This window comes from Amblyomma americanum, chromosome 5 (genome assembly GCF_052857255.1).
Source record: "Amblyomma americanum isolate KBUSLIRL-KWMA chromosome 5, ASM5285725v1, whole genome shotgun sequence".
NCBI classification, from domain to species: domain Eukaryota; kingdom Metazoa; phylum Arthropoda; class Arachnida; order Ixodida; family Ixodidae; genus Amblyomma; species Amblyomma americanum.
In genome coordinates this window covers 187,472,617-187,497,241 of record NC_135501.1, presented here as the reverse complement: position 1 = coordinate 187,497,241, position 24,625 = coordinate 187,472,617, and the positions used below count along the sequence as shown (strand labels likewise).

Sequence of the window (24,625 nt, the reverse complement as noted above, 5' to 3'; positions counted from 1 at the left end):
CATGAAGCAAGTGTTCCAGCAACGTGATTTTCTTGCTTCGAATTCGAGATTTCGAATATCAAACATTCTGATTGAATTGAATATGGAATATCTACTTTACTATTGGACTAAGCATTTGAAATTTTCGAATATCGAACTGCAGCTATATGAAGTGCTTTTTTAAAAAGTTTGTGAATCATTGAAATGCCATCCAGTATGCCATCCACTTCCACTTGGTGATCACTAAGGCCCCTAAATTTGTGCGGCGTAAAATTTTAAATTCTGCAAATGGGGAGGAAACAATCTGCGGAATTCCGTGGGAGGCACCAAATAATGCTTCAGAATGCACCTTACTTTACATTTGGAACCAAGATACTAATGCAGTGTCACTCCTTTATTTTTTTCCTGAGCTTTTCAAGGTAGCTAAACCAACCTTTGCCACTAGGCTTTGAAAGCCGCCACAGGAAGCCAGCTTTTTTAATGATCTTGGGGCAAGGTGAGCAGTGAGCAAAAGTGTGAAGGAGGCGGTGGCTATGGATATGGAAAGAAGTCGGTGTGGGTCGTTGAGAAAGAGAAGGCACTGAAAGAGTTGAGTAGAGTTGAAAAAGCAATAAAGGGGAAACGAATGCAAAACTGGGCAGCTCGAAACACCGCGTAGTGGGGGCACAGTGGTGATGGTAGCTGCTGCTGTGTGGGAGGCTGCGTTCATTAAAGTGTTAGAGACTTTGGTTTGCTCTATTGTGGCGCACGTATCTGAAGCATTGCCTCAAACAGCATTGACGTATCTACTACTTCTGTATCTTAGTGTGCAGTCTACGTTTCTTTGGAGCACCCTCGGCCTATGGTTGGTGTCGAGCCCACTTATAATGACCGCAGAGGTAATGGACGCTCACTTATTACGAATGCGTGCAGTGCTACCATGAAAATATGCATTAGGGCAGTGGCAATTCGTCTCGCATACAACGAACAAATGTGGCCGCACCACTGAGTTGTAGCGATCGAGGAGGCACTGTGGATTTGTCCCCGAAGTAGAAAAACTCGCCTTTCCAGGAAGCGTGGAGACTGAAGAGCGTCTCTCGGCCCCTGTGACACCGTCCCGGAAAGAACATGATGACCGAAAAAAAGCACTAAAAATATGGCATTGAACTGTTGGGAATCGTCGGCCAAGCATGCACCAATGACCTACAAGATCAGTCATTGCTTGCGTGTGTGAAGGCTGGGCAAAGCTGGGCAAAGCTGTCCAAAGTGGAAGCAAGGAGCACAGTGTGCGCAAGACAGGGGCAGCATTGAAAGCGAAGCTACTGCACCTGCTCGTAGATGAAGTAACAGCAGGGATTTGAGAAGTTAGAATGCCTTGTTGGCCCAGTTGCGGTATGTGCAGGCAGTGCCAGATAGCAGAAAGTGCAGCTGATGTATCCTATGCGCATATGCGCTGCACTAATTTCGTGGTTGCGTAGGCCCAGGAATGATATATGATGCTGTCGAAAACACGCGTGATCTGATGCACGTAGATTTGTGGCAACTAGTCGCTGAAGCATAGCTTACCAGGTGTTGCCCCTGATGACCACGTTCATGGGACCACAACATTGCTTAACCGCGATTAGTTACTTGCCGTGCCTGAAGCAGATTGTTGGCAGCAAGGGTTTTGGCGAGGAGGACGTGACCACCCTGGAGAGCCTGGAAAGCGCAGTGGTAGGGTCTGCTTTGAAGATGCAGATGTGCATCACACAGTATTTAGGAAATAAACGTTACTTTTGTTGGACTTAATATTTTTGGCTGTACTACTACGACCATTGGATATAACAAAGGCAGTCCGCGTGACCGTCAGGTTCGTTATAAGTGGGCTCTACTGTATAACTAATAATATTTATCTGAAAATTCTATTGTATTCTTAAACATCCATCTTGTATCGTAGTCATATAAAGAAGGTGAAATAGTCATTTTTCTATCATACTCCCGTTCCCACTGATGTCCACAACTGCACTGGCATAAAAAAATTGAGAACGTGACTGCTAACAATGCCTAAATCTGCGATTTTTCATGGACTTTCGGGAAACTAGGGGCCTTAGTGACCACAGAGTCCCTTATATATGTATATTACCTTATCAGCGTCAAAAGTTTGAACCACGTGATGGGGCAAAAAATATTCAGATTTTGACTTCAAATTCCTCAGCAGTGTAATTGCATCTTTTGCTGCTGAATGATCATCAACAGAACTTCAAAGAGCTAAATTAATCAGATTTTACTTAGAACAGAAATAGAATCAAGTTGCGCTTGGTGTTCCTTTAACTTCTGACGTGAAAACTTGCTGAATGTCACAGAAGCGTGCTGCGGACACCCTGCAATGTTGAGTGAGTATGTTGTTGTATGATTGCTGTGCCCCTGTTATCACTCAGTCATAGGCGTGCTTTTAATAATAATAATTGGTTTTTGGGGAAAGGAAATGGTGCAGTATCTGTCTCATATATCCCTGGACACCTGAACTGCGCTGTAAGGGAAGGGATAAAGGAGGGAGTGAAAGAAGAAAGGAAGAGGTGCCGTAGTGGAGGGCTCCAGTATAATTTCGACCACCTGGGGATCTTTAAATTTTAAATTAACTAGTGCACTTAGTGGAAAGAATCCTGGCTACAGATACTTCATTGTTGATATTGTGTTAGTATACTTTAATTGTATATCATCTGTATATCTAATTTAAATGATCCTAAGTGGACATTTAAATGCTGGTGACCAGGTAGTGGTTTCAGTTCACTCAGTATCTGAAGGAAGGCTTTGGGAATGCTAACAAAAAATGATCTTGTTCAGAAGGCTTCGAGCATGTTACACTATTGCCAACATCTTTGCTAGGTGTCTTGAGTTGAAAATGTGGTTCAATTAGTTACGTATTAGTAAGCACTTAGTGACTACTATATTTGGATCATGCAGTCATGCTGCGTAGTCTTTTTTTTTTTGTTGATAGAAAAACTTTTGGCTTGTAAATTTATTTGTTTGTTTCTTATCCTCGCAGTGGCAGCCTTGTTGTTGGTCTCCCTAGTGCCAAGTTCCCAATTCCGGCAGGCCTTCCGCTCTGGGAGAAATGGGCTGACTCCTCACAAAGATCTGCCTGTGCGTATCTTCATGTGTGTCTGTGCAACTTTTAGTTCATTGTCAAGCATTTGATAGCCATCATGCAGAAAAGTTCATTTGGTTACATGTCATTCGCCTGCTTCTATCTGCTAGCTGCTGCTGGTTCCTTATTTTGCTGCTGCCAATTATCAGTTGATCCTGAGTGTGTGGCGGTGTTTTGCCTCCTGGGATGTAAGTGTGGTGACAACACGTGAAAACAGTTGGCAGACCTGTCTTGTCAGTGCACTACCCTCTGCAGTTGGCTTTATAGCAGCTACTGCAACAAGCATTTGTCATGAACTTGTGCTAAACTCTTTCTACAGTCATCTGGATAATGTGCACAATTTTTTTTCTTGATTTCGTTATAAGCAACTCGCCCACTGAAAGATGTCTTTACTTGCACTACTTGTAAACTACTTGTAATTCAGTGTTGTTTGCATTTGGTAGTTTTACTAGACTAGACTCGGGCTATGTTTGTTTGTGATCATTCCTGTGAACATCTGACAGAAAGTGAAGAACTACTCTCTCCTTATAAACATAAACTTTGCTCTTTCAGATGAGTTCGGAAGCTGCCTCTGTGATGCATCAGGTAAGAAGAAGGGCTGTACTTTTGTTGTTTGGGCTGCTGGTTTAGCACCAACTCTAGCATGCTTGGGCAAGCTGTTGCACTTTCTTACTCTTGAAGTCTGCTTATATGTTTCCTTTTAATACACAGGTGTACCAGTTCCTATTGCGATTGCTCAAAAAAGCAAAAGTTTATGTTGGTGAGTTCCACGGTGTGGGCCTATTTTTTTGTTACTGTAAAAACCGGAATATAGGTCGAACTTTTTTTCAAAAAACCATGGTGAAAAGTCGATCCCCGTCTTATATACCGGTCATTGGCGGAAAAAATACGGAAGTCTTGCAACAATGGGTGGATGAAGTCAGCAGCCTCCATCGCCATCAGCAGCAGTGCCGCCATTTTGCGTTTCAGTAGATGCAAAGCGGAAGCTAACGGCAATTTACCGTCGCCTTCAAGAAAAACACGATTGAGTACGAGGAAGCTCGCGGGAACCTGGCGGCACAGCGCGAATTTGGAGTATCCGAAAATAGCATTCAGTACTGGCGGAGGCAGAAGCTGCGTATTACAACTTGCAGCAACCAGAAGAAAACATCATTTCGTGGGCAGACCGTAGTGTGTCGAGAATAGGAAGGAAACGTTGCGCTGCGAGCAAGATCGCTGCCTGTGACTGCCAAATGCATCCGCGTGAAAGCGGCAGAGATCGCGCGTTCCTCTAGACTCACGAGGGCGCAATTCAAAGGCTCGCCATCCTGGTTGCGGCGATTCATGAAGAGGAGGGCTTTGCTCTACGGCGCCGTACTTGCCTGTGCCAGAAACAAACACGCGGGCCGATTAGTGCGCGATATTGTTAAAAAATTTGCCGGGTGTACATACAAGCAGCATTTAAATGAAATTAAATACTGTCACCATTGTGCAACCTCTCGAGTCGTATTTGTTTCAAAGTAAGGATGTCTTTCGGTACTTTTCCCATTGAAAAAGATCTTTTTCATTTTTAGATTTGGTTAGTTAGGGGGTCGACCTATATTCCGGTCCGACCTATAGTCCAGTTTTTACGGTACTTTTTAGCTTGGCATACTTTTGTTAATACGCAGTCTGTTTTTCTGTTCGTTAGAGACTGCTTCAAAAGCAGTCTCTCTTATTGACCACATTGAATGTCTCTTGCTTTCAGATCCAGCCGTTCACGGCACTGCCAAGCTGATGTACTACTTTGCAGTACTCACCTATTGTCTTGTAGGAAAACAGGAGAAACTAATGGTAAGCATTTGCTCGTCACGAATACTTCTCATGTTCATGTGCTCATATTTTAATTAAGGTAGGGTGTGCCTTTAATGGCCCCGTCTACACATTGTTTTGTTTGTGTTCTCATGTGCGTCAGTTACCTAATGTTGCTGCATATACAGAAGGGACGATATGAAATTAGTGAGTTGACCTATCTTGGAGCTGATCTAATTGCGGGGTATAACTAGTTTCGGCCAAGCTACAGGTAGTATGCACCCTACGTCGATACCCGTATGCATGGAGCTTCATGGATAGGGAAAACAGTTGTTAATCTATATGGAGATTGGTTCTGAATCGTTCATTATGCCAGAAACTGGAACTACAGGATCTTTGGCAGTTTGATTTTCCACTTACCAGTCTAGTCAGCAGGCCACACCGAAGTGTAGAAGGCAAGAAAATGCGCCATTTCGCAGTCTTTGGTCTCCATTCGCCTCCGACTGATGGCCTCACGGCTGTGCCGTGATGTGTGTTGCTTTGAGCTGCACGCATGCTGTTATGCCATTCTGCAGGAGACGCTGTAGACATGCATTTTCCTGCTTTGGCTGTCTTAAGGGGAGAAGAGGGTCTTAGAAAACAATTTTTATTAATGAAGTCACAATTATGAAATCTTCAGGGAACAGGTATTTTTGCGTGCTGATTCCAAATATTGAATTTAATTTCATGTTCAGGAATTTCTTGAGCACTTATGCAATATGTTATGTAACTTTTTGTGGAGAGCTTTCAAGAAATCCTGCTGCAGGGAACTTTATAAAATGCATGCCATTGGTTTCTCTTGACATTAAGCTATGCAATAAAGCTGAAATTATCATCCTGCCTGTCATAGAAGTTGAGTTATAGAATTTTGAAGTTCTCACTTCGGATAGAGGAAGACAAATTTTTCTTCCCATTTGTGAAGTACGAAATTCAAAACCCTGTAACTCAACTTCTGTGATAGGCAGGATAATAATTTTACCTTTATTGCATAGCTTGTTGTCAAGACAAGCGGACGGCATGCATTCTAGCAAGTTCCCTGCAGCAAAATTTCGTTAAAGCTCTCCACAAAAAGTTACATAACGTATTACATCAAGTCCACAAGGACTTGTACATTAAATTAAATTCCATATTTGGAATCAGCACGCAGAAATACATGTTCCCTGAAGATTTCACAATTGTGACTTCATTAATAAAAATTTTTTTTCTAAGACCAGCTTCCCGCCTTAGGCGGTGGGATGGCGTCAACTTGAGTTTGAATAAATTTTTTTTTTTGTGCCAGCGAGGACTGTGAGTTGGGGGTAGACTTATATTTGGAGTTGGCTTGTATGCGGTAATATATTGGAGGTTCAGTTAAATTGATTCTAATGGAGCGAGTTTTATTCAATTGCACCTGTGCTCAGTAGAATTGAATTGAGTGGCATGCCTGTTAGGACATGTCGTATGGTACACATGCCAAAGCATCATACTGTTGAAGATATACCAGCTGCAGGCTTTGGCCACCGCAGCTGCCATATTTTCGCCCTTGTGTTAGCAAGTATTTTTCAACCTTGCCCCATGGGAGTATCTTGCAAGTGAAGGCTGATTCTGTTTTCACTTTCTTTTGCTTGATTTCAGTTTAGCCCCTATTTTCTTGACCTTTGGAGCCTATTCCAGCCAGGCCTCTCGGAGCCAGCCATTCCTGTTCATCACAATAAGCAGGTGGGGAATATTGAGACTAGTACTGCATTTGTGCCCACTTTTGCATTCATGCAAAGGGTACCCAACACTAAAAAATAGGACTTCTTCATGTTGCACCCTGCATTTACTCGTCGTCATTTAATTAAATTGTCTTCACTTTCTCGCCTTTTCTAGACGCTGCTGCTGTTCTGGTACCAGGCCTGTGTGGATTGCCCGGAAAATGTCAAGCTGATTGTGCAGAACCCTCACGTCACAAAGAACATTGCCTTCAACTACATCCTGTGAGTGGCATTGTGCTTGTTGGCTTCCTTCCCAGTTTCTGTTTTTTAGGATGAGCAAGCAAGAAGAACTCCACCAGGAGAAGTGCATTATGGGGAACAGCTCTGATCGTGTCTCTGTAGTTGTATGCAACTATGTTGTACTATGTGGCCTGTGTATGCTTGTGGATACATACTCTGCATACTTGGCTATTCTAACAACATTCGCACTTGGCCTAGTGGGAATTAAGTGGCTGATGTGTGTACATGTGACCATCAGAAAAGCTTGTTGTTGTTCCAGTTGCTACATGATGACACAAAATGTTCAGATCATCATTTCTGTCTCTCTCCTCCCTTTGCGTGATGGCTGACAGTGCGGACCATGACGACCAGGACGTGGTGGTGTTCAATCGGTGCATGTTGCCCGCCTACTATGGGCTGCTGCGCCTGTGCTGTCAGCAGTCACGACCATTTGCTCGCCAGCTCGCCGCCCACCAGAACGTCCAGTGGGCCTTCAAAAACATCACGCCATACACTACCCTGTACACTGCGGTGAGTGCCACAGGATTGCAAATGTATGCTCATGGGTTGACGAGAACGGTGATGGTGAATTGAAGCTGTGTTCTGCATGGACAAACAAGTCAGCTTTAATTCCTCATTAGGGCCTTGTGAAAAGAAGTGCTTGCTCTGCTAGGGCCCACTGGTGGTCGCAGAGTGTCGGAAGAAACCTCCAGGAGGAAGCGGGAAAGCGTGGGGAGTACGGAGAGGCGGTGGCAGAAAAGGGAAAAGAGAAGCCTTGGGAGGGGGGAGCAGTAGGGAGACACAATAGCAAAAGAGAGAGATTTTATTGAGTACAGGAGAGGTCTGCCTGGTTGTTAACCTGGCATGCTACTCCAGATGAGGATGAAAAGTGAAGGTGAAAGGTGAAATCAAACACGCACAACACTCACACAAAGGGAAAGCCTCAAAGACAAGGGAGCATCGGCTTGGAAAAAAAGGAGTCTCTTCACTCGGGTCCTCTGCAGGCGGTGACCGAGCTGCTGAAGCTCATGGAGCTGTTTGTGTCCCTGCCGAGGGGTGCCACCGACCAGGAGCAACGGGAGGTCGGGCTGTTCAAGCGCACTACCCTAACACTCTACTTGGGCCTCGACCCCCGGGTCTGCTGGGCCACCCTGGTGGCCGCTCTGCGCATCCTCGTCACCACCCCTCAGGATCGCCTGCTGGCACTGGCTGCCGGGGGACTGCCTGTCCTTTTCCAGGTTGGCCTTGCATCAGTCTTCCTGTGGGCAGCCATTTTGTTGTCAGCAATGAAGCCTGCTCATGCAGTTCCTTCATTTGCAGCATATGCAAAGTGGCAGTGACAGAAATAAACTTTGTTGGGCCACCAGCTTGGTATAAGCAGCATGAATGTTTGAATGCAAAAAATGGGAACAGTGAAAAAAAAAAATAGCTTTGAGCAGATAGTTATACAATGTAATGAATGGTCACTATGAAGAGCAAAACCGCAAAACAGGACGGGTCTGAGGCAGGCGACAACACAGGGCGGTACTGACAACTGTCAGTACCTGTCAACTGTCAGCGGTACTGACAACTGTCTGACAACTGACAGTTGTCAGTACCGCCCTGTGTTGTCGCCTGCCTCAGTCCCGTCCTGTTTTGCGCTTTTGCTCTTCATGATGTCATACCAACTGACCTACACCAAAGTCTTTCTAAATGGTCACTACTTTACATAATCAGTGTGTGAACAGCAGCTGTGCTCTTGCATTGCTCATGCTGCACATTTCGTGCCTTCTCTTATTCTACACTGCTGAGGACAAGGAATAGCTCATGTAGTTAAGCTGAGCCACATTTCAATGAAATTGCAATTACTTGTATCCCGCCGCTTCAGACGTGCAGAGTGTTGCCTCTTGCCCTTGTTACCCCAGTTTTTATGCACCATTTCAGTTGTCGTTGCATTTGACTTGTTAGAAGCTTGTGGAATTAGAATAGGGGATGGGGCATGTCTCTCCTCCTGTTGAAGTTGTCTGTAGAGGACACAAACACTGGATGGAGGCAGGGACCTGCTGTGGTGCCATATGCAGTAATGGCCATCGCTTTAAGCTGTGTGCTCTGTACAGTTGTGTGCATTGAAATGTCTGCCTGCCACAGTGTGCTCGTGGACCGGCATGTACGAATAAGGTGCTCTGTGACCTTCAGCACATTTTGGCCTCTGTTAACTCTTTCACTACCTCCGAAAAATGGACGATTTGAAGTGTACTGAAAGAAATTTTTTTTTTTTTTTTCACGAGAAGTAACAAACCCAGCGCATATTGCAACACATGGAATTGTAGCTTATTAGTAGTTACACTTCTGAACGAAACAAACAGCAGAGTTGTGTGTGCAAAAGTACTTGAACATTTATGTGTAAAATGTGGCAAAAACACGGAAAAGGTATACACACAAAAAAACAAACATTAACGGCTACACCAAGCGCAAACTTGATTAGAGGAAAACTTGAATATACAAACTGGTTCATATGTTTATAGCTGTCATTCCTCCAAGTTTCAGCTCTGAGAAAAAATTATTGCGCTTTCCACACCCGGTCAAGTCAGCGATCATGACTGTGGTGCCATTGCAAAAAGCCATGACGTGAAGATGTGAATCAGAGGTAGACTTGACAGCTGCTGCACATGTTTTATCTTTGTTCGAAAGCCAGGACACTTTCCCAGTCTTGCCAATAGATGCAGCCGCCACTGAATTCTCCGTGTCCGCTACGTGCAGAAAAACAGGCACAGCGAAAAACTGATTTCGGCAAGTGTTATTTGATGGCTGAAGGCCAGGATAGATGATTCCTGCATTCCAATAGAGATACAGTCGCGGCAGGTCAACAATTTTTATGTGTATGATGATTTCAATGAACTTCTCCTGCGGATTCACCTCTCCCCATGAGCCGCCAAGCCGAGCGTATGTTTGCCTGTCCATAAACTTCATCCAAGCGTACTTATTAGTATTTTCGTACAGTCTTCATCACCTCCGCCGTGAAGAACATCAAGAAGAAGTCGAGAGGTCGAGCGAATCTCCTAACGCCGCTCCGCAGTGATTCGCCGACATTGACACCTGGCTGTCGTCTCGGTTAGAAAAACGCGACGGGACCTTGAGCATTTGGCAAACTTTCTTGGCCATATGGTGTGAAGGCCCTGAAGCACAAAAATAAACTACTGTCATCAGTTACAAACCACATGCACCGCAGAAAACATAGAGTGAACGAAAACAAAACTTAGGTGTGAATACGCGCTGACGTTTTAGGCCCCTGAGACGAAGTCTCGCTGTCGGAACCGAAATTCAACGTTCGTACATCGTTGTCTGACTTACCACCGCTGCTTTCGTGGCAGAAACCAGAACCGAAACAAGCCGAAGCACTCAGTGTTGGATTTCAATTTCGAGGAGCGCACGGCGATGTGGATGCCATGTTCGCGGGCTGACACTGCTGCGGCCGTTCAAAGTTTCATTTTTCACAGCGCCCCCTCACGTTCTAAACTGAAAACAAAAACTGCAATTATGAACTTTGTTCCATAGAAACAACCTAGATGGCGCAGCGTGTCCACAAGCGCCGAAATGAATTTTCGGCGGCTTTTTCAAAACGTCGGTCATATACACCTGGTCGCCTATGGCACGGTAGCGAAAGAGTTAAACTGGACATGCTTTGGGAGATGCTGAAAAATGATGCCAGTCCACAAACGTGATTGCAGCTTCCATTTGAAAGCTTCTGTTCATTACAAACCACTCCAGTGCACATCATAAGGCGCACAATTCTAGACTTTATGCTGTGCACATGAAGTACTGATTTTTTTTTTTTTGTCAACTGTCTATGATGCGTCTTATTGATGTTTGTGCTTTGCTGGTAAGTGATGGCATGGGACACTGAGTGGCATTTCTCTTTGCGGTGTTGACAGGCCCTGCACACTCTTCACGTGATGTACCACGAGGCCACGGCCTGTCATGTGACGGGAGACCTGGCAGACCTGCTGTCTCTTGTGCTCGAACTGCTGCGCACATGCACCTCAGCCGGCGCGGCTGAGCCACTGACCGCACTGCGGTCGTGGCAGCAGCTGGGGGAAGGGTTGCGGCGCCTGCTCACACTCCTTAACAGCTACGTGCCTCCGCAAGTGCGTGTGCTGTGCCTGGGTGAGTCAGTCTTCAACAGCCGCCATAGCTGGGCTGGGCGTTTGTCAGCAAGCTTGGTCACTTATTCGCTGATCCGTTTTCTTTCCCATCACACTTATTTGCTGCTACATTTGCAGTAAACCCTTGTTAACTTTGAAGTTTTAAGAATAGAGAAAAATTTTGTGATTAATAGAATAAGCAGTGTCTGGAGTTTTTAGTGTGTTGATTTTGAATATGAAAATTTTAAGTTCTTATTGACCTGAACTTAAATAGTGGGCCAAATTTAAATGTGGGGCCGCGAAAGCAATACTCAGCTGCTTTTAAAAGGAAAGGAATCATAGGTGCTTAACGCATTGGCACTGCACCAAACATTACTGCGTGGACTGGGTGAGGTTAGGAGAGCCTGTAGTTACTGCTGCTGGACGGCTGGAATGGGCCTCTCCAATCACACACTGCAGTTGGATTGTGGGCACTGTCATGCAACACCATTGTGAAAAGTTTTAAAGCGGCACGAATGTCGAACCGCATGGATGGCACTGAAGGTTACTACCTCTGGAAGAGTGCCCAGGAGATGAGCTCCTCATGTAGCGGCCAGAACGAAAACAGCACAGAGTATTTATGAATAAAGTTTGTGTCGTCATTTAGAAATGTTTGCATTTTTCTGTAGAACAGCCACAACAACAGTACAAGGTTTCTGCGCATGGGTATATGCCCGACTCGTGCAGGAGCCGCACCCTGTCAAAATCACGGAAAAGACAGTATGGCCCTTACACGACTCTATACAGTAATTCGAGAGGTCGGCATTTATAGCAACTTTCATGGCCAGTGGTTTCTGTTCTACAAAAAGTTCTTTAATGTCTCTTTGCTGACTAAGCCGCCGCAATGGCTCAGTGGTTGGCGCTCGGCTGCTGACCCAAAAGACGCGGGTTCAATTCTGGCCGCGGCAGTCGAATTTCAATGGAGGCGAAATTCTAGAGGTCCGTATACTGTGTGGTGTTGGAGCACATTAGAGAACCCCAGGTGGTCGAAATTACTCCGGAGGCCTCTACTACGGCGTCCCTCATAGCCTGAGTCGCTTTGGGACGTTAAACCCCCATAAACCATAATCTTTGCTGCTGACTGCTGAAGCAAGCTCTGTTTCTTTCACTCCTTTTCCCCTGTTCTGCTCGATGCAGAGGTACTCAAGGAGCTGGTGACCCTGCTGCCTCGTGAAACAGTTGGCACCATCGTGCCTCTTCTGGCCAGCTGCCACAGCAGTTTTCTCGAGAGCAATGGGCTGAGTAAGTTAACCTTGGTGTTTATTCCTTACCTTCCTTTTAATGCGTTAGCATTAGAACATTGGTCATTGCAAAAAGTGTCCGGCACTGGTCGTGGCCTTGGTTGACAAGAGGCAGAGTGGAGAGAAAGAAATCCTCCTCTCCAATTTAGAGGAAGCAGAGAGAAAGTGGGAGAGACATTGCGGTCGCCAACCAGAGTGGAGAGGTGGGGAGAGTGTAGAGGGGATACAACGTGTCGCACTGTGATTACTGGATTGGTTGGGGAGAGTGGAGCTGGGATACAGCAGGTCACACGGTGATTGATGGACTGGATCACACCACCTGTTCACATGACTTGCACTTGTTGACGGCAGGGGCTGTTCTGTCAGGGGAGAACACTTAGGCTAATGCATATTCTACCTCATGAATCGCATTGATCATCTGTGAATTTTTCCTGTCCTTAAAAGTTGTCTCAAAATCACGGTAATGCATGGTCTGTGCCATGTGCTGACCTTGAAAGGCAGAACAGTGGGGTTAGCCAAGGGAATAGCGCGGGTTCCATGTTGCTGCGTGGTTACCTGTAGTGGCGGATCATTGAGCCCAGCCTTGTACACTCGTCCAATCTTTGTGCAGTGACAACTGGCCCATACTTCCCCCGGCGAGGTCAGAAGACTTACCCCGCCAAAACGACCATAAGACCGCAACGTCCTATCTTGCAGATGTTCCTCCACCTCAGCCAACTTGAAGCCTCCAAGGTGAGGTGTCTGTGAAATCATTATTTTTTCATTGCATTTATTGTTAGAAATCTGAGCCCTTGCCTCCTGCTAAGCATCTTTAGTGTGCGTTTCTGGATCGTCAGTGTATCCTAGGTATTTAATGTTGCGGATCTCATTGGTCATAGCCCAACCCCATAACAGCAATGAATTTTAATTATTGTACATTTTGTAACAATGCTATGTAACTGTGTCTGATGTCTTTTTTCATTTTGATTTTTCCACCGTGGCTCGCAAGGAATTCAGCAATTTATGTCTTTCTTGTTTTTGTATTGCCAGACCATTGTATTGATTTATTAAAGGGACACTGAGGAGAAATTGAAGTTGGCTTGTATCGATAGAATAGCAGCTCCTGATCACAAAAACGCCACTCATACTGAAAACAAAGCTCTTGTAATGTAGAAAATAGCAAGAACCAAAATACAGGTGTCACCGCCACAGGCCAATCTCGCAAGTACAAGCGTGATGACTTCCTAGGACAAGAGGCGCCACCTTGAAGGAATTTTCCTTACTTCATGGAAGCCACGAATCTCTGAGGCTGGCAAAGGAAGGTTGCGCACCGCACCGCTAGCCGTCAGAAATCACGGAGTCTGCGTTTACGTCACGTATCACGTCACTCCGTTCTGAGACGTTATAAGAGTTGCCGTGGCGTCATAAGAGTTCCCTGAGTTTGAATCAGAGCGGCGGGAAAAACTTTTTCATCTTTGAATCCAAATAATAAATGCATCTTTCGCGCCCGGACAAGCGGCAACAAAGCCATGAAATGCCGAACTATCAGATTTTGCTAACAAAAAAAAAATGATAGAGTTTTCCTCAGTGTCCCTTTAAGAACCAGCACTGATTCTGAGTAAAGCGATACAATGGCGCAGTGAGCACAAATGTTCTAGTATTTCTCACAGCCCTGTGTTTGCATCTTGTCATGTGTTTCGTGGTCCAGGGCGTTGACCCAGAGTACGACCAGGCCCTCTTGGATTTCTTCCTCCCGTACCACCAGTTTGTGGAGACCCTTTTCCGAGCTGCCCTGTCACAGGGACTAGTCTCTCAGGACCTGGTGAACTTGAGTGAGTTTGACTTTGGCACGCTCAAATGTGTTCTCATTCTGAAATTAAAAGCACACAAAAAAAAATATCTGTAGAAGTGTAAACTGAATTGAGGCAACGTTTGATTTTTACTTTTTGCTCTTAGGTGCCATGGTGTCAATTGAGGGCGTCCCACTGCACATTGACCTCATCCCTCGGCTTTGGCTGGAGATCCTTCAAGGAGAGGCAAGTGCTCATAATTTATCAGATGGAAAGCAAAAAGTGGCAAGGGCTGATACGCAGCATGCTGTTTTTGGCCACTGCATTTCAGTGCATTAGTATCGCACATCATGCGTGTAGAGCTCTCGAGCAGCGTCCTCTCCTGCATAAAAGTCGTCATCTTGTCGTAGTGTCTAGCTTTTAAAGGCTACGCCTGCTTGGAAGTAGAGCCACAGGAACCTGCAAGCAAGTTGGGCAAAAGCAATTTGCCCGCAAACCATGGACTTCTTTCTAATTTCACTTTTGACTGCATACTGCAGGCTGCTGAAGCGCTCTACGCAAGGGTGATGCAGACTGTACTGTGTAGTACTGTTGACTCCCGTTAAAATGAATTCTTGGATAAGACTGAACAATGTGAAACCATAAGGTTGGTTGCCCATTGGGCTCAAAGTTAAAAAAATTCGCTTAAGATGAACTTGGAAGCACTTGGAACAGGATGGAAAGCAAAAGTAAAACACACGCACATGCACGCACACACGCGCGCACACACAAATAGCAGCCACTGTATAATACTGTAAGAAAAAAAAGAAAGAGTGGATAAAAGAAAACTAGGCCAATGCTATTTTAAATTCGGATTATGTGAGCTCATTCCATGCTCCATTTGCCATTATCCTTTTTTTTTGAAAGACTATTTTATTATTTGTTTTTATGCAACATATATATGGACCCACCTAGCATGCTCACAAATTTTCTGGTCCCTTCAAGTTCATCATAAAGTCTACTAATATAATTGGGCAGTGGAAACATGTTAATTTGAACTTACTGTATTCGAACATCCAGCTTATTTGTGCTGATGTGTTTGTCCCATCAAGTGCATTTAAAAGGCTTTCCTTGATTCGAACTCTGCACCATTCAAACAAATTTTCAATCCTCTTCGAGTTGAAGTTGTTGATACTTGGCTGTACATTATTTTCCGAAGCCTATTTTGCATCTGGTTCAGCTTGCCCTATTGGAGCTAAATGTGCACTTCTTTTAGACCCTAATGTAAGCATACCCAGCATTTCCGGACAAAAGCATTTTTCAGCAGGAAAGAGTTTATGAGCCCAGTTTTTTTATATATCGTAAGATTTCACTATAACTATCAATATATCTGCAGATCTCCCGTTGGCAGGCTTGCATTTTTTTTTTTGCAATTAACGATTTTGCTATCGTCAAAAACGTATATCCACGCCAGTGCCTTACAATATTCTAATCAAAATTTTTGTTCAAGAATGCTGGACATGCATTGTGAAGCTGCATGTTGGCCACAAAGCTCACTAAATAGCTTAGCTGCAATTATCATAATCGGAGTGTAGAGTAGAACTGCATTTACAAGATAAATGTCTGAGAGCTATATAGGTAATGGTGGTAGTAACCGTGAAGTTGCCTAAAGATTGACAGTTCAGTGCCAGCTTTAGTAATTGTATTGTTTTTATTTTTATTTTATTTTGTGCTTAACATTAGTGGAACATCTGTTTGCGTCATGTAATGCAGGAACTGAGACTCTGAGTGCCGTCCATAACCAACATATTTCGGCATCCTGTGTGTAACGTGGTAAAAATCTGTGACGAGTGTCTTGTTATTTTTGCAATTTGCAGAAGTCTGCGGAGTTTGGGGAGTTTTTGCGTAACAGCACATACTGCACCAACTGCGTATCAGCTGTGCTGCTTGAGGAGCGTGGTTACCTCAACAACCCCATGGTTTTCCGACTATTCTCACTGTTGGTGCCAAAGGTAAGACAAAAGAAAATGACTGGGGTCCAACATGGCTTCAACCTAGTTATACGAGTGAAAGTTCTGTTAAGCATAATCCAAACTGTCTCAGATCAAAGGTCAAGGTCAGGTACCCAATGGTCGTAGTCATATGATCAAGTGGTCATACTACAGTGGACTCTCGTTAAACGGAACCACAAGGGACCGGGAAAATATGTTCCGTTTATCAGGAGTTTCGTTTACTGAGAGAAGGTTCAGGATTTCGCAATCCGTTCCGCACTGCTTGGTCCCGATGAGGCAAATGTACACGCAGTTGGCAGTCTCCGCGGAAGCGGATCTCAAATGCAAAATCGAGATAATAAAGAGAACAGTACACTATGGCCTGAAACTTTATTGCACAAAAGCAGTAAGCAGTGAACTTTTTTTTTTTTTTCAGAGCACTACTGAAATTAAAAAAAAAATGTCACTTGTCCACTTATTCCGTGGAAATCAGTGGGAACTGCAATTTATTGGCTTGTGAAAAAGGACTTTATGTTTGCTTGTTTTAGCTCTCGCAGCCGTTTTCTTTGGATGGCGCCACCCATACTAGACAGGCTGCTCACTTCAGCAGAATTTTGGGGAGCCGTCTTGCTCGCCATTCGCCGCATGCTGTCGTGTCTGCAGCGGCTGCCTGCCTTGAAACGGCACGACACACTATGCCATTCCGATATTTAAATCTCGTCAACCACCCTTCGCTGCACGAGAAACCTTCGATGCCGAGCTGCAGAACAAATTCTTTTGCTTGCGCGTGAATGAGTGGCCCGCTGATAGGAATGTTTTCACTGCGGGCTCTCCGCAGCCAAACCACTAGGCACTTCTCCAGATCTTCGTGGTTGGCCACCTGCAGTCGTTTCTTTTGAGGGCCAAAGTGTGACGTCCTGAAAACCTGCCGCATCTTATCCTTGTTCTGAAGTATCCTCGTGAGGCTGCTCTTGGGGACAGCGTAGTTCGTCGCAAGCGCTGTTTTTGTGAAGCGACCACTCTCGAAGTCGTTGATTATCTCCACCTTCCTTTCTAACATAAGGGCTTTGTGAGGTCGCTTCTGCGCTGCCATCGGATGCTAACTTCGCGACGAAATGTCGCAGATGACGCTCAACAGCGGATGTAAGGCTTAAGCCTAGTTGAACACAACTGCAAGCAAACCATGACAGAAAGCAAGTGATGTGGTCGCAGTTTGCGAGAAAACCGGAAACGTCCAAAGACGGAAATCAGAAAGAGGCGGGGGCAGGGGGGTCAGTGATGCGTACCACGATGGGGCTGCACGTTCGCGTCAAGTTGCTGTTTCGAGCCTTATTTTCGGTTCCGTTTATACTGTGGTCGGAAAATTTTTGTTCCGATTAACGAGATTTTTTTTACATTGCCTTAATACAAAACCAACCAACTGCGAGGCGTTTGTTTCATTTAAGCATTGGTTCCGTTTAACTGACTTCCGTTTATCAAGATTCTACTGTACCATAGCTTGGGCCATACCACCACGCAGCTAAGTTCAGTTTGACTTTGTGAGGCATTGAAGGTCATTTTCGATGTGCCCACTGTCTCAAATCAAATGTCAGTCAGGTACCCAATAGTCGTAGTCATTTGATCACATCATACTACCATAGCTCGGGCCATACCACCACGCAGTTAAGTTCAGTTTGACGTTGTGAGGCATTGAAGGTCATTGTCGATGTGCCCACTGTCTCAAATCAAATGTCAAGGTCAGGTACCCAATAGTCATAGATCACGTGGTCGTACTGCCATAGCCTGGGCCATACAATCGCGCATTTAATTTCGGTTTGACCTTGTGAGACATTGAAGGTCATTATATCGTCCACATCGAAATCGGAAGTTGTAGCCTGAGGTGTAGAGCTCTCGCTCTGAAACACGAGCGGCACTCGCTAATAAATGGTGACATGTTGCCGCATTCTGTAGCTACTTAATAAGGCTTTCTTGACCTTAAGTTTTCCCTTGGTCAGTGATTCACGCCTCGGTTTTGTCACCTGAGCAAGTTGGCCTAGTCATGCTTTGATTTAACAAAACCTGATTTCCCAAGTTTCACGATTCAGCATACTGGTTATGGCACTGCCGATGATTGTACATAGAGCTAACTGCTAGTGCAAGTGAATGATATTCTTGATTTAGTACTGAAATAATTAGAATAAGGCCTAACTGCGCATAACCTCAACCTTCCCAAGTTTCTGAATCCACCTTTATGCTAACTTATGATTTATAGAAATGAGCATTGTTTTTCATCATACCTAACATATTGTTTATGCTGTCTTATGCTTTCATGGACAAAATGGCAGTGATAGAATGTAAAGAGAACTTGGTGGTTTTTGGTTGCCCGCAGTTTCCTGCCAGCTGGGAGGCACCAACGCTGTGAAAGGGAGCAGCTGTTTAGCTGTGTGCATTAAAAAAACACGCATAAATGATGAATAATTTATGTTTTGAGGCTATAGATTTCATGTTAAAACCAGAAGGAGGTTGTTTACTCTGTTCATACAGGGTATCTTTCTCAGGTGGTATGGTACAGTGAGTACAATGGTATCAGCTGAGTGTTGTACTTAACCATTTTTGTGGCACATAACATAGTGACAAGCCACTGGAAAAATACACTTGCTCTCCCTGTGGTAGTGGGTGCTTCTAATAGGCATTGCAGAAGTAGGCGGCTTCATTTTCTTTTTTACCTTTAGTGCCAAGCGAACAGAGTAACTGTGCTCTCCACTTTGTTCGCACCATACAGTCATCTTTTGCCTCCTCACAACTGCCACCTTTTTTTTTCAGGTTGGCAAACAAGTTCTCAAAGAAAGCGTTACCAACCTTATCTTGTCACGAGCGAATGCCCTGGTGACGTCCGATGTGGCACAAGACATCAAAAAACATGTTCATCGCATCACTGCTGTGAGTGCATTGCCCCGCTTGCTTCTTTTATGCTCGGTGGCATTCTTTTCATTTCCATTTCTGTTAAGAGCCTTTGCCGATTTGTACTTTTCTTTTTATCAGTATATATATGGTAGTCTGATTTACTAATCATTAGGGGTGTGCGAATATTCGAATACGAATATGTTTGGTATTCTGTTCCTATTCGATTCGAGAAATTGATATTCAAGAACCTTCAGATATTCGAAAATTTTCGAATATTCGCTACGCATCGAACATTGCGCCAACTTTCATAATTTCGACCACGGTAGAGCCACAGTGTCTGAGTAAATTACCCAAGATAAGGTTTAAAGTGGCAAAACAACAGTTCAAAAGGCATCCTCTTCGCTTCCTTCTCCGTCGTTTATCGCATGTACTGATCACGTTCGGACGTTTCTAGGCTTGGAGTATGCTGCATTGTGTAGGTCTTGTCATGCACTGCTGTCTGTAAACTAATGTTTCTCGGCTGTTGATTTTTTTTCGTCTATTGAGCCCTTTCAACTTGTGTGGTTTTCCTTGTTGGGGCTCGGTGTTTTTAAATGGGCTTTTGCTCTATCAGAAACTTGTATTTGAGGGGTAAACCTGACCAGGAGGCACCCGGAATAATGGCTTTTATTCTTTTCTCTTCCAAAGGACCTGCGAGCAGTCCTGCTTGTACTTTCAGTTCATGAAGGCATTGCACCAGCTTGTCTCGGCTTGGCTGACTACTTGCGCTCTCTGGAAAGCCACTGCAAGAATGTCCTCTCCCAGCTTGAGAAGGAAACAGGGAAAAGCGACAGCGATGGTATGACTGCTGCAGTACTAATGTCTTGTGCTCTTCCAGTATTAGTGCCTATACTTTCATCTTGTATCTGCTGGGACCATAGTTTACCCCACCCTGTGTACGCAGCTGGCTGCAGCTGGTGCATGACAGTGCCGGGTTAATGGAGTGAGGTGAACAGGGGCTTTTGTACTCTACTGTGCTGTTTACTTCACACTTTGTGCGAAACTATTTCAGAACTGAGTTTGAGCAGATGAGCAACTTATGACTTTTCTTTGGGCGTTTTATATTACGCGGCATTATATGATGCTGTTCACTTGTGGTTACTACTTACCCTTTAACTGCCAAATTATTTTTCAAAAACGTATCGAAATCTCAAAAAATTATTGCCGATTTTTGGTGAAAATGACTATTGTTGGCCTTAAAACACGCACTAAAGGCGCAAGGCGCATTTTATGGGCAACTAGTGCTCTCTAGTGTTGAAAATGGTATCCAGACTAGTTACGGTCCATGCGTACCGTAACTAGTCTTTGGCAGTGGGAGTGACGCAACATCGGTCCAGACGAGTGTCACTGGCCAGTGATGATGTCGGTACAATCTTCCATGACAAGTACTTTTTGATGTTAGTGGTTAAAGGGTTAATAGGTTTCCATATTGTAGCAGCAAAGCTACACAGGCTGCGAAAAATGCCTTAAAAGAGGATGCGAGATTTATTTTGATCTCACTGGGCTCGTCACACCGAAATTTTAGTACCTGGACATTTTTGCATCTCGCCGCCTTCAAAACATAGCCACCGTGGCTGGCATTAAGCCACCACTTTCATTCTCGGGAGCAGACTGTAGTGGCCACAGGGCTATTGAGGTGGATAATGTGGGTTTGCAGGTTGCAAGAGATTTCTTGCGTTCAGTCAGTGCAAGGTTTCTACAAAAAATTATGTATGTGGAATTCTGGAGGTTGTGCTCACTCTCTCATACTCCTTTTTATTCTTTAGCTTGCCCTGACAGTCCTCCCACAAAGAAGCCCAGGACTCCTCCATGTGAAAATGAAGAAAGGCTAACTGGACCGCGATCTCCGGCAGAGCCGCCACCTCCTACACCGAGCGAAGCAGACCTGCTGCGTCCCCTGCTCGAGACGGTCCAGGCCCTCCTCAAGATGCTCCCAAGCAGAGAACAACAGTCGCCAACCTCCTCTTCCTAGCATCTTCTCCTCTAGTCTGGCTGTGCGTTTTTTTGGGGGAGGGGGAAGCTAAGTACAAGTATAGGGTGCGGTTAAAGCTCCGCACATGCGTACGGCGAAGGAGTCGTGAATAGAGGCTGCACAGAAAGGGGCGCCGAACTTCTTGGCGCAGGGTCTTGTTGCCACTACCATCTCGGTGGCAGCGACAACGCTCACACCGACCGCCCAACCTGCTCTGGTTTTTTGGGTTTTTCGGTTTTGTCCCAACAGTGCGGCTAAATGATGATGTATGTATGACGAAGGTATTGGTGGTGGTGTTGCGCCAGTTCCCCCTTTGTTTCCCAGATGAGCAAGATGTTCTCGCCGCTGTCACCGCCCGCCATTGAGATGCCAGTCTCATTGAGAGTTTTGCCACACCACACTTCAGCTGTGATACTTTAGTCTTGGGTGAAAGCTTGCTTGCCACTGTTTCTTCTTCCTTCCTCACATGCACTCTTCATTCTTCTGCTAAAGTTTTTTTTTTCTTTTTTTAATGGTTCCACTCTATATTTGCATTTTTTCCCCCTTATTTCCCTACATCCCACAGCTATATTTTTCTTTCATGCTTGTCATGTTCTTAATTCATCAACGAAAAAGACCACAACATGTGCTTGATGCGAGGCAGAATGGTGGTGGGTGTTTTCCACCCAAGAAAAGAGAAGCGTTTGCCAGAGCACAGAGCTTGCTTGGCGTGTACATTTAGTCGTATATTTTGTTTTTCAGTGTGCTATGCAGTTCAGTTTAAAGGAGCGATGCCCCAGAGATAGCGTGCTGGGGCTGTCAACATCAACAACGGCCAAGCTTCCGGCCGGCCATTGGCATGACGACATTTGTCAGAGAGCAGCAACATAAAATTGCAGAAGAGACTTTATTTTCGTCCTTATATTTTGTGCCGGCCATCGGCATGACGACATTCGTCGGAGAGCAGCACCGTGAAATTGCAAAGCGACTTTTTTTCCATCCTTATATTTTGTGTTATTTATTGCCATGTATGTACGCGATTCGCTTATTCAAGGCGGAAGAAAGTGTTGTAAGCGGTGTCTGCAAGGCCTGTGTGTGACTATGCTCTGTCTTGGCCCGTTTCTACTTGTTGGTTTCTTTAGACGGCAACTCTTTTTCTTCGCTGCAAGGACTTGAGCGAGGTGTGTCAAAATAATGTATGTGGCGACCCTGCTGCAAACGTCCACATCCCCTTTAGACGCACATTTTTTTAAGGCATCATCGAAACGTCTTGAAAACCTTGAAAGCCACCTGTTTCAGTTCTTCATTCGACTGGGAGAAGGGATTCCTCAGTGACTTTTTGCCATCCGAGTCTCCCGTCTTATTTTTTATCCATCACTGTTCTTGTGAAACTGCCAGCTGCATTTATGTGTTCCTGGCCGTTATGTACTATAGTGGCTGTGAATACTAGGTCCTCCTCTACTTTCAGATCCATGCTCAAAATAAAAATTCTCAAGCCACCGCAATGTACTTGTTGAATTTTTTCATTATAAGACGACCTTTATTTATTTTTGCACCTGTTGCAATACAGTCGATGACCGAAAATTCGGACCCCCGATTTTTGATTTCCGACCCCTGCTCGATTTTTCTGACCTCGTTCGCACTCGGCGCCAATACCCAAGCCGCCATGTAATATGTATAGTGGAACCTCGTGAATTCAAACTGCAAGGGAGATCGAAAACTTGACCAAACAAAAAATTAAATCCCGAAGGGAACCTCCTTAATGCTGGGGCTGATATTCTCCACGAGGTGGCACTTTGCACCCGTATGGTTTCGGATTCGTGCCATTCTTGAGCGTCCGCAACACAAACTTTAAAAGAAGTCACAGTTCGCAGAACTCGTCTATCCCGAGTCTTTCGTCCTGAATACGGAAGAGGTAGCAGTGAAACGCGTGGGAGGCGTATCACTTCACGGAGGCGGCGAGCACGAAGAAAATTGTGCATTTTAAAGGCGACGTCTGCGTACCCGCGCCTAAAGGCAACTGAGAATTTTTTATCATAAAACCGTCAGCAACTGGTCTTTTGATGTTAGGCAAGACGCCCCTCACAAGCAAGGCATCGCAGAATGCACATCGCCGGTTACGGTGCAGATTTTGGCTCTGGCCGCTAGGCCTAACTGCGAAGGCCAACGCCGACAGAGTGCTTGTTTTGGCCGTTGGATTCGTCGACCGGGATGTGGTGTCGCCCGTCCTGCAGACATAACCATGCACTACCGCTTAGGTGCTCTTCTATATCCCTCCGCACATATTTCTCTCACCAAACCCTAAGAGGTTGCGTGGAGGCAACTCCAAACGAACACCTTCCCCAACCCCGCGATATGTGCCCGCATATACCCTGGGGTCTACTCTCCCTCTTGTCAACTATGTGGCCAACATGTCACTCTATCCCACATACTCTGGGCTTGCCCTCGGGAATCCCCTCCACGAGGTCTGCAGCTCTCGAATCCAGACCAGTGGGAGGCCGCATTTCTCAGTTCCGACTCGGACACAGATCCGGGTTGTGACAAGAGCCCTAGAAGTCGCTGAACTCCACGGGCTCATGGCCACTTGATGGGGCTATAACCCCACACCATCTGCTACTTTTGTCGACGAAAATAATGTTTATCCTCCTCCTCCTCCTTCGGCCTTTGGTCAATTGTTATCGCTTCGCCACCTTCGCCTTCTCATTCCCGGCCTGTTGTAATGCGGGTGCAGCGCAGTTCCTGCAGTGGAGGGTTCGCTTTTGCACCTAGACTTTGTCCCAACCCGTGCGTTCCTCGGTGACGTGCGGAAGCCAGTGCAGCCATCGTAGGCCAAGTTAGTGAAAGCGGTCATCGTCTGTGCGCTCGGCGAGATTCAGTCATGAACTTCAGAATGTGCACAAAAGTATCGACTCTTTCCTCTGGCTCATTGGTAATCAGTTGAAGCGGTTTTTTAGGTGAAATTTGATTTTTTGGGCATTTTCGCGGTCCCTAGAGAGTCCGAAAAATCGGTCATCCACTCGATAACATGCGTGTTTACGGGGACGGCAGTGCAGAAGCAGCAGTCTTTTCTTGCCTGTCATAACGGAGAACTCTGTCATCACCACGCTGCAATGATCTCCTTATGACAAGGGGATGTGGCCTAGCTCCATGTGGCCTAGCTCCTCCATGAAATGCCTGAGCGCCTGTTTTTGTACACTTGGAAGGAACACTCGGGGGAAAAATTCACAGACTATATTGTCGTCCAGAGTAGACCTAATCATGACATGCACTGCAGGAAAGCCTTACCGAAATCTAGGACGGCTCATAGGAACTGATAGCCGCACACGTGTCTCGGGGAGCGTCCCTCATCAACCACTTTTCCTTCCTTTAGTTTTTCTTCACGAAAGACAGCAAAACCACTACCACCACCCGGCTTTCATTGGTGATTTGTATGTATGGCAACACGCGTGGCCAGCGCTCGCCACGTGCCAAGAAGACGGGGTGGTGCCAGCACGGGCTACACAGAAAACTTGGACATTCGCCGCGGCTGGACGTCGCCGTCAGCGCCTCTCGCATGCGATGTTTTGCCTGCGACACTGCGAATTCTGCCGGTCTGCGACAGGGGAGGTCCGTCGGTCTAGTCGCAGACGGCTTGTGATCGAGAGCCAACCACCACATTGAGGAACAAAAAATTTGAACTTCTTAGTGGCTTTTACAGACGTCCGTTTTACGTAGTGGATGGTGCCACGGGAAAGTAATTAATGGTCTAGTATGTCTCTGCGGT

General features: G+C 45.5%; 1 protein-coding gene across 8 annotated transcripts in view; it reads left to right on the top strand.

Annotated features, from left to right (window-relative positions):
• puf (ubiquitinyl hydrolase 1 puf) overlaps positions 1-22,367 on the top strand; it is an 89,832-nt gene extending 67,465 nt beyond the window's left edge. For all 8 annotated transcript variants that reach the window (XM_077666133.1, XM_077666128.1, XM_077666131.1 and 5 more), the window contains 17 exons: positions 2,984-3,081; positions 3,638-3,670; positions 3,797-3,845; positions 4,812-4,897; positions 6,509-6,592; positions 6,746-6,852; positions 7,203-7,380; positions 7,854-8,087; positions 10,761-10,992; positions 12,147-12,251; positions 12,861-12,982; positions 13,938-14,061; positions 14,186-14,265; positions 15,876-16,010; positions 18,792-18,908; positions 19,560-19,710; positions 20,678-22,367. In XM_077666133.1, coding sequence (XP_077522259.1) covers positions 2,984-3,081; positions 3,638-3,670; positions 3,797-3,845; positions 4,812-4,897; positions 6,509-6,592; positions 6,746-6,852; positions 7,203-7,380; positions 7,854-8,087; positions 10,761-10,992; positions 12,147-12,251; positions 12,861-12,982; positions 13,938-14,061; positions 14,186-14,265; positions 15,876-16,010; positions 18,792-18,908; positions 19,560-19,710; positions 20,678-20,883 — 2,141 coding nt within the window. In that variant the 3' untranslated portion in view covers positions 20,884-22,367. The remainder of the gene's footprint in view (positions 1-2,983; positions 3,082-3,637; positions 3,671-3,796; positions 3,846-4,811; positions 4,898-6,508; positions 6,593-6,745; positions 6,853-7,202; positions 7,381-7,853; positions 8,088-10,760; positions 10,993-12,146; positions 12,252-12,860; positions 12,983-13,937; positions 14,062-14,185; positions 14,266-15,875; positions 16,011-18,791; positions 18,909-19,559; positions 19,711-20,677) is intronic.
• Positions 22,368-24,625: the final 2,258 nt, after the last annotated feature.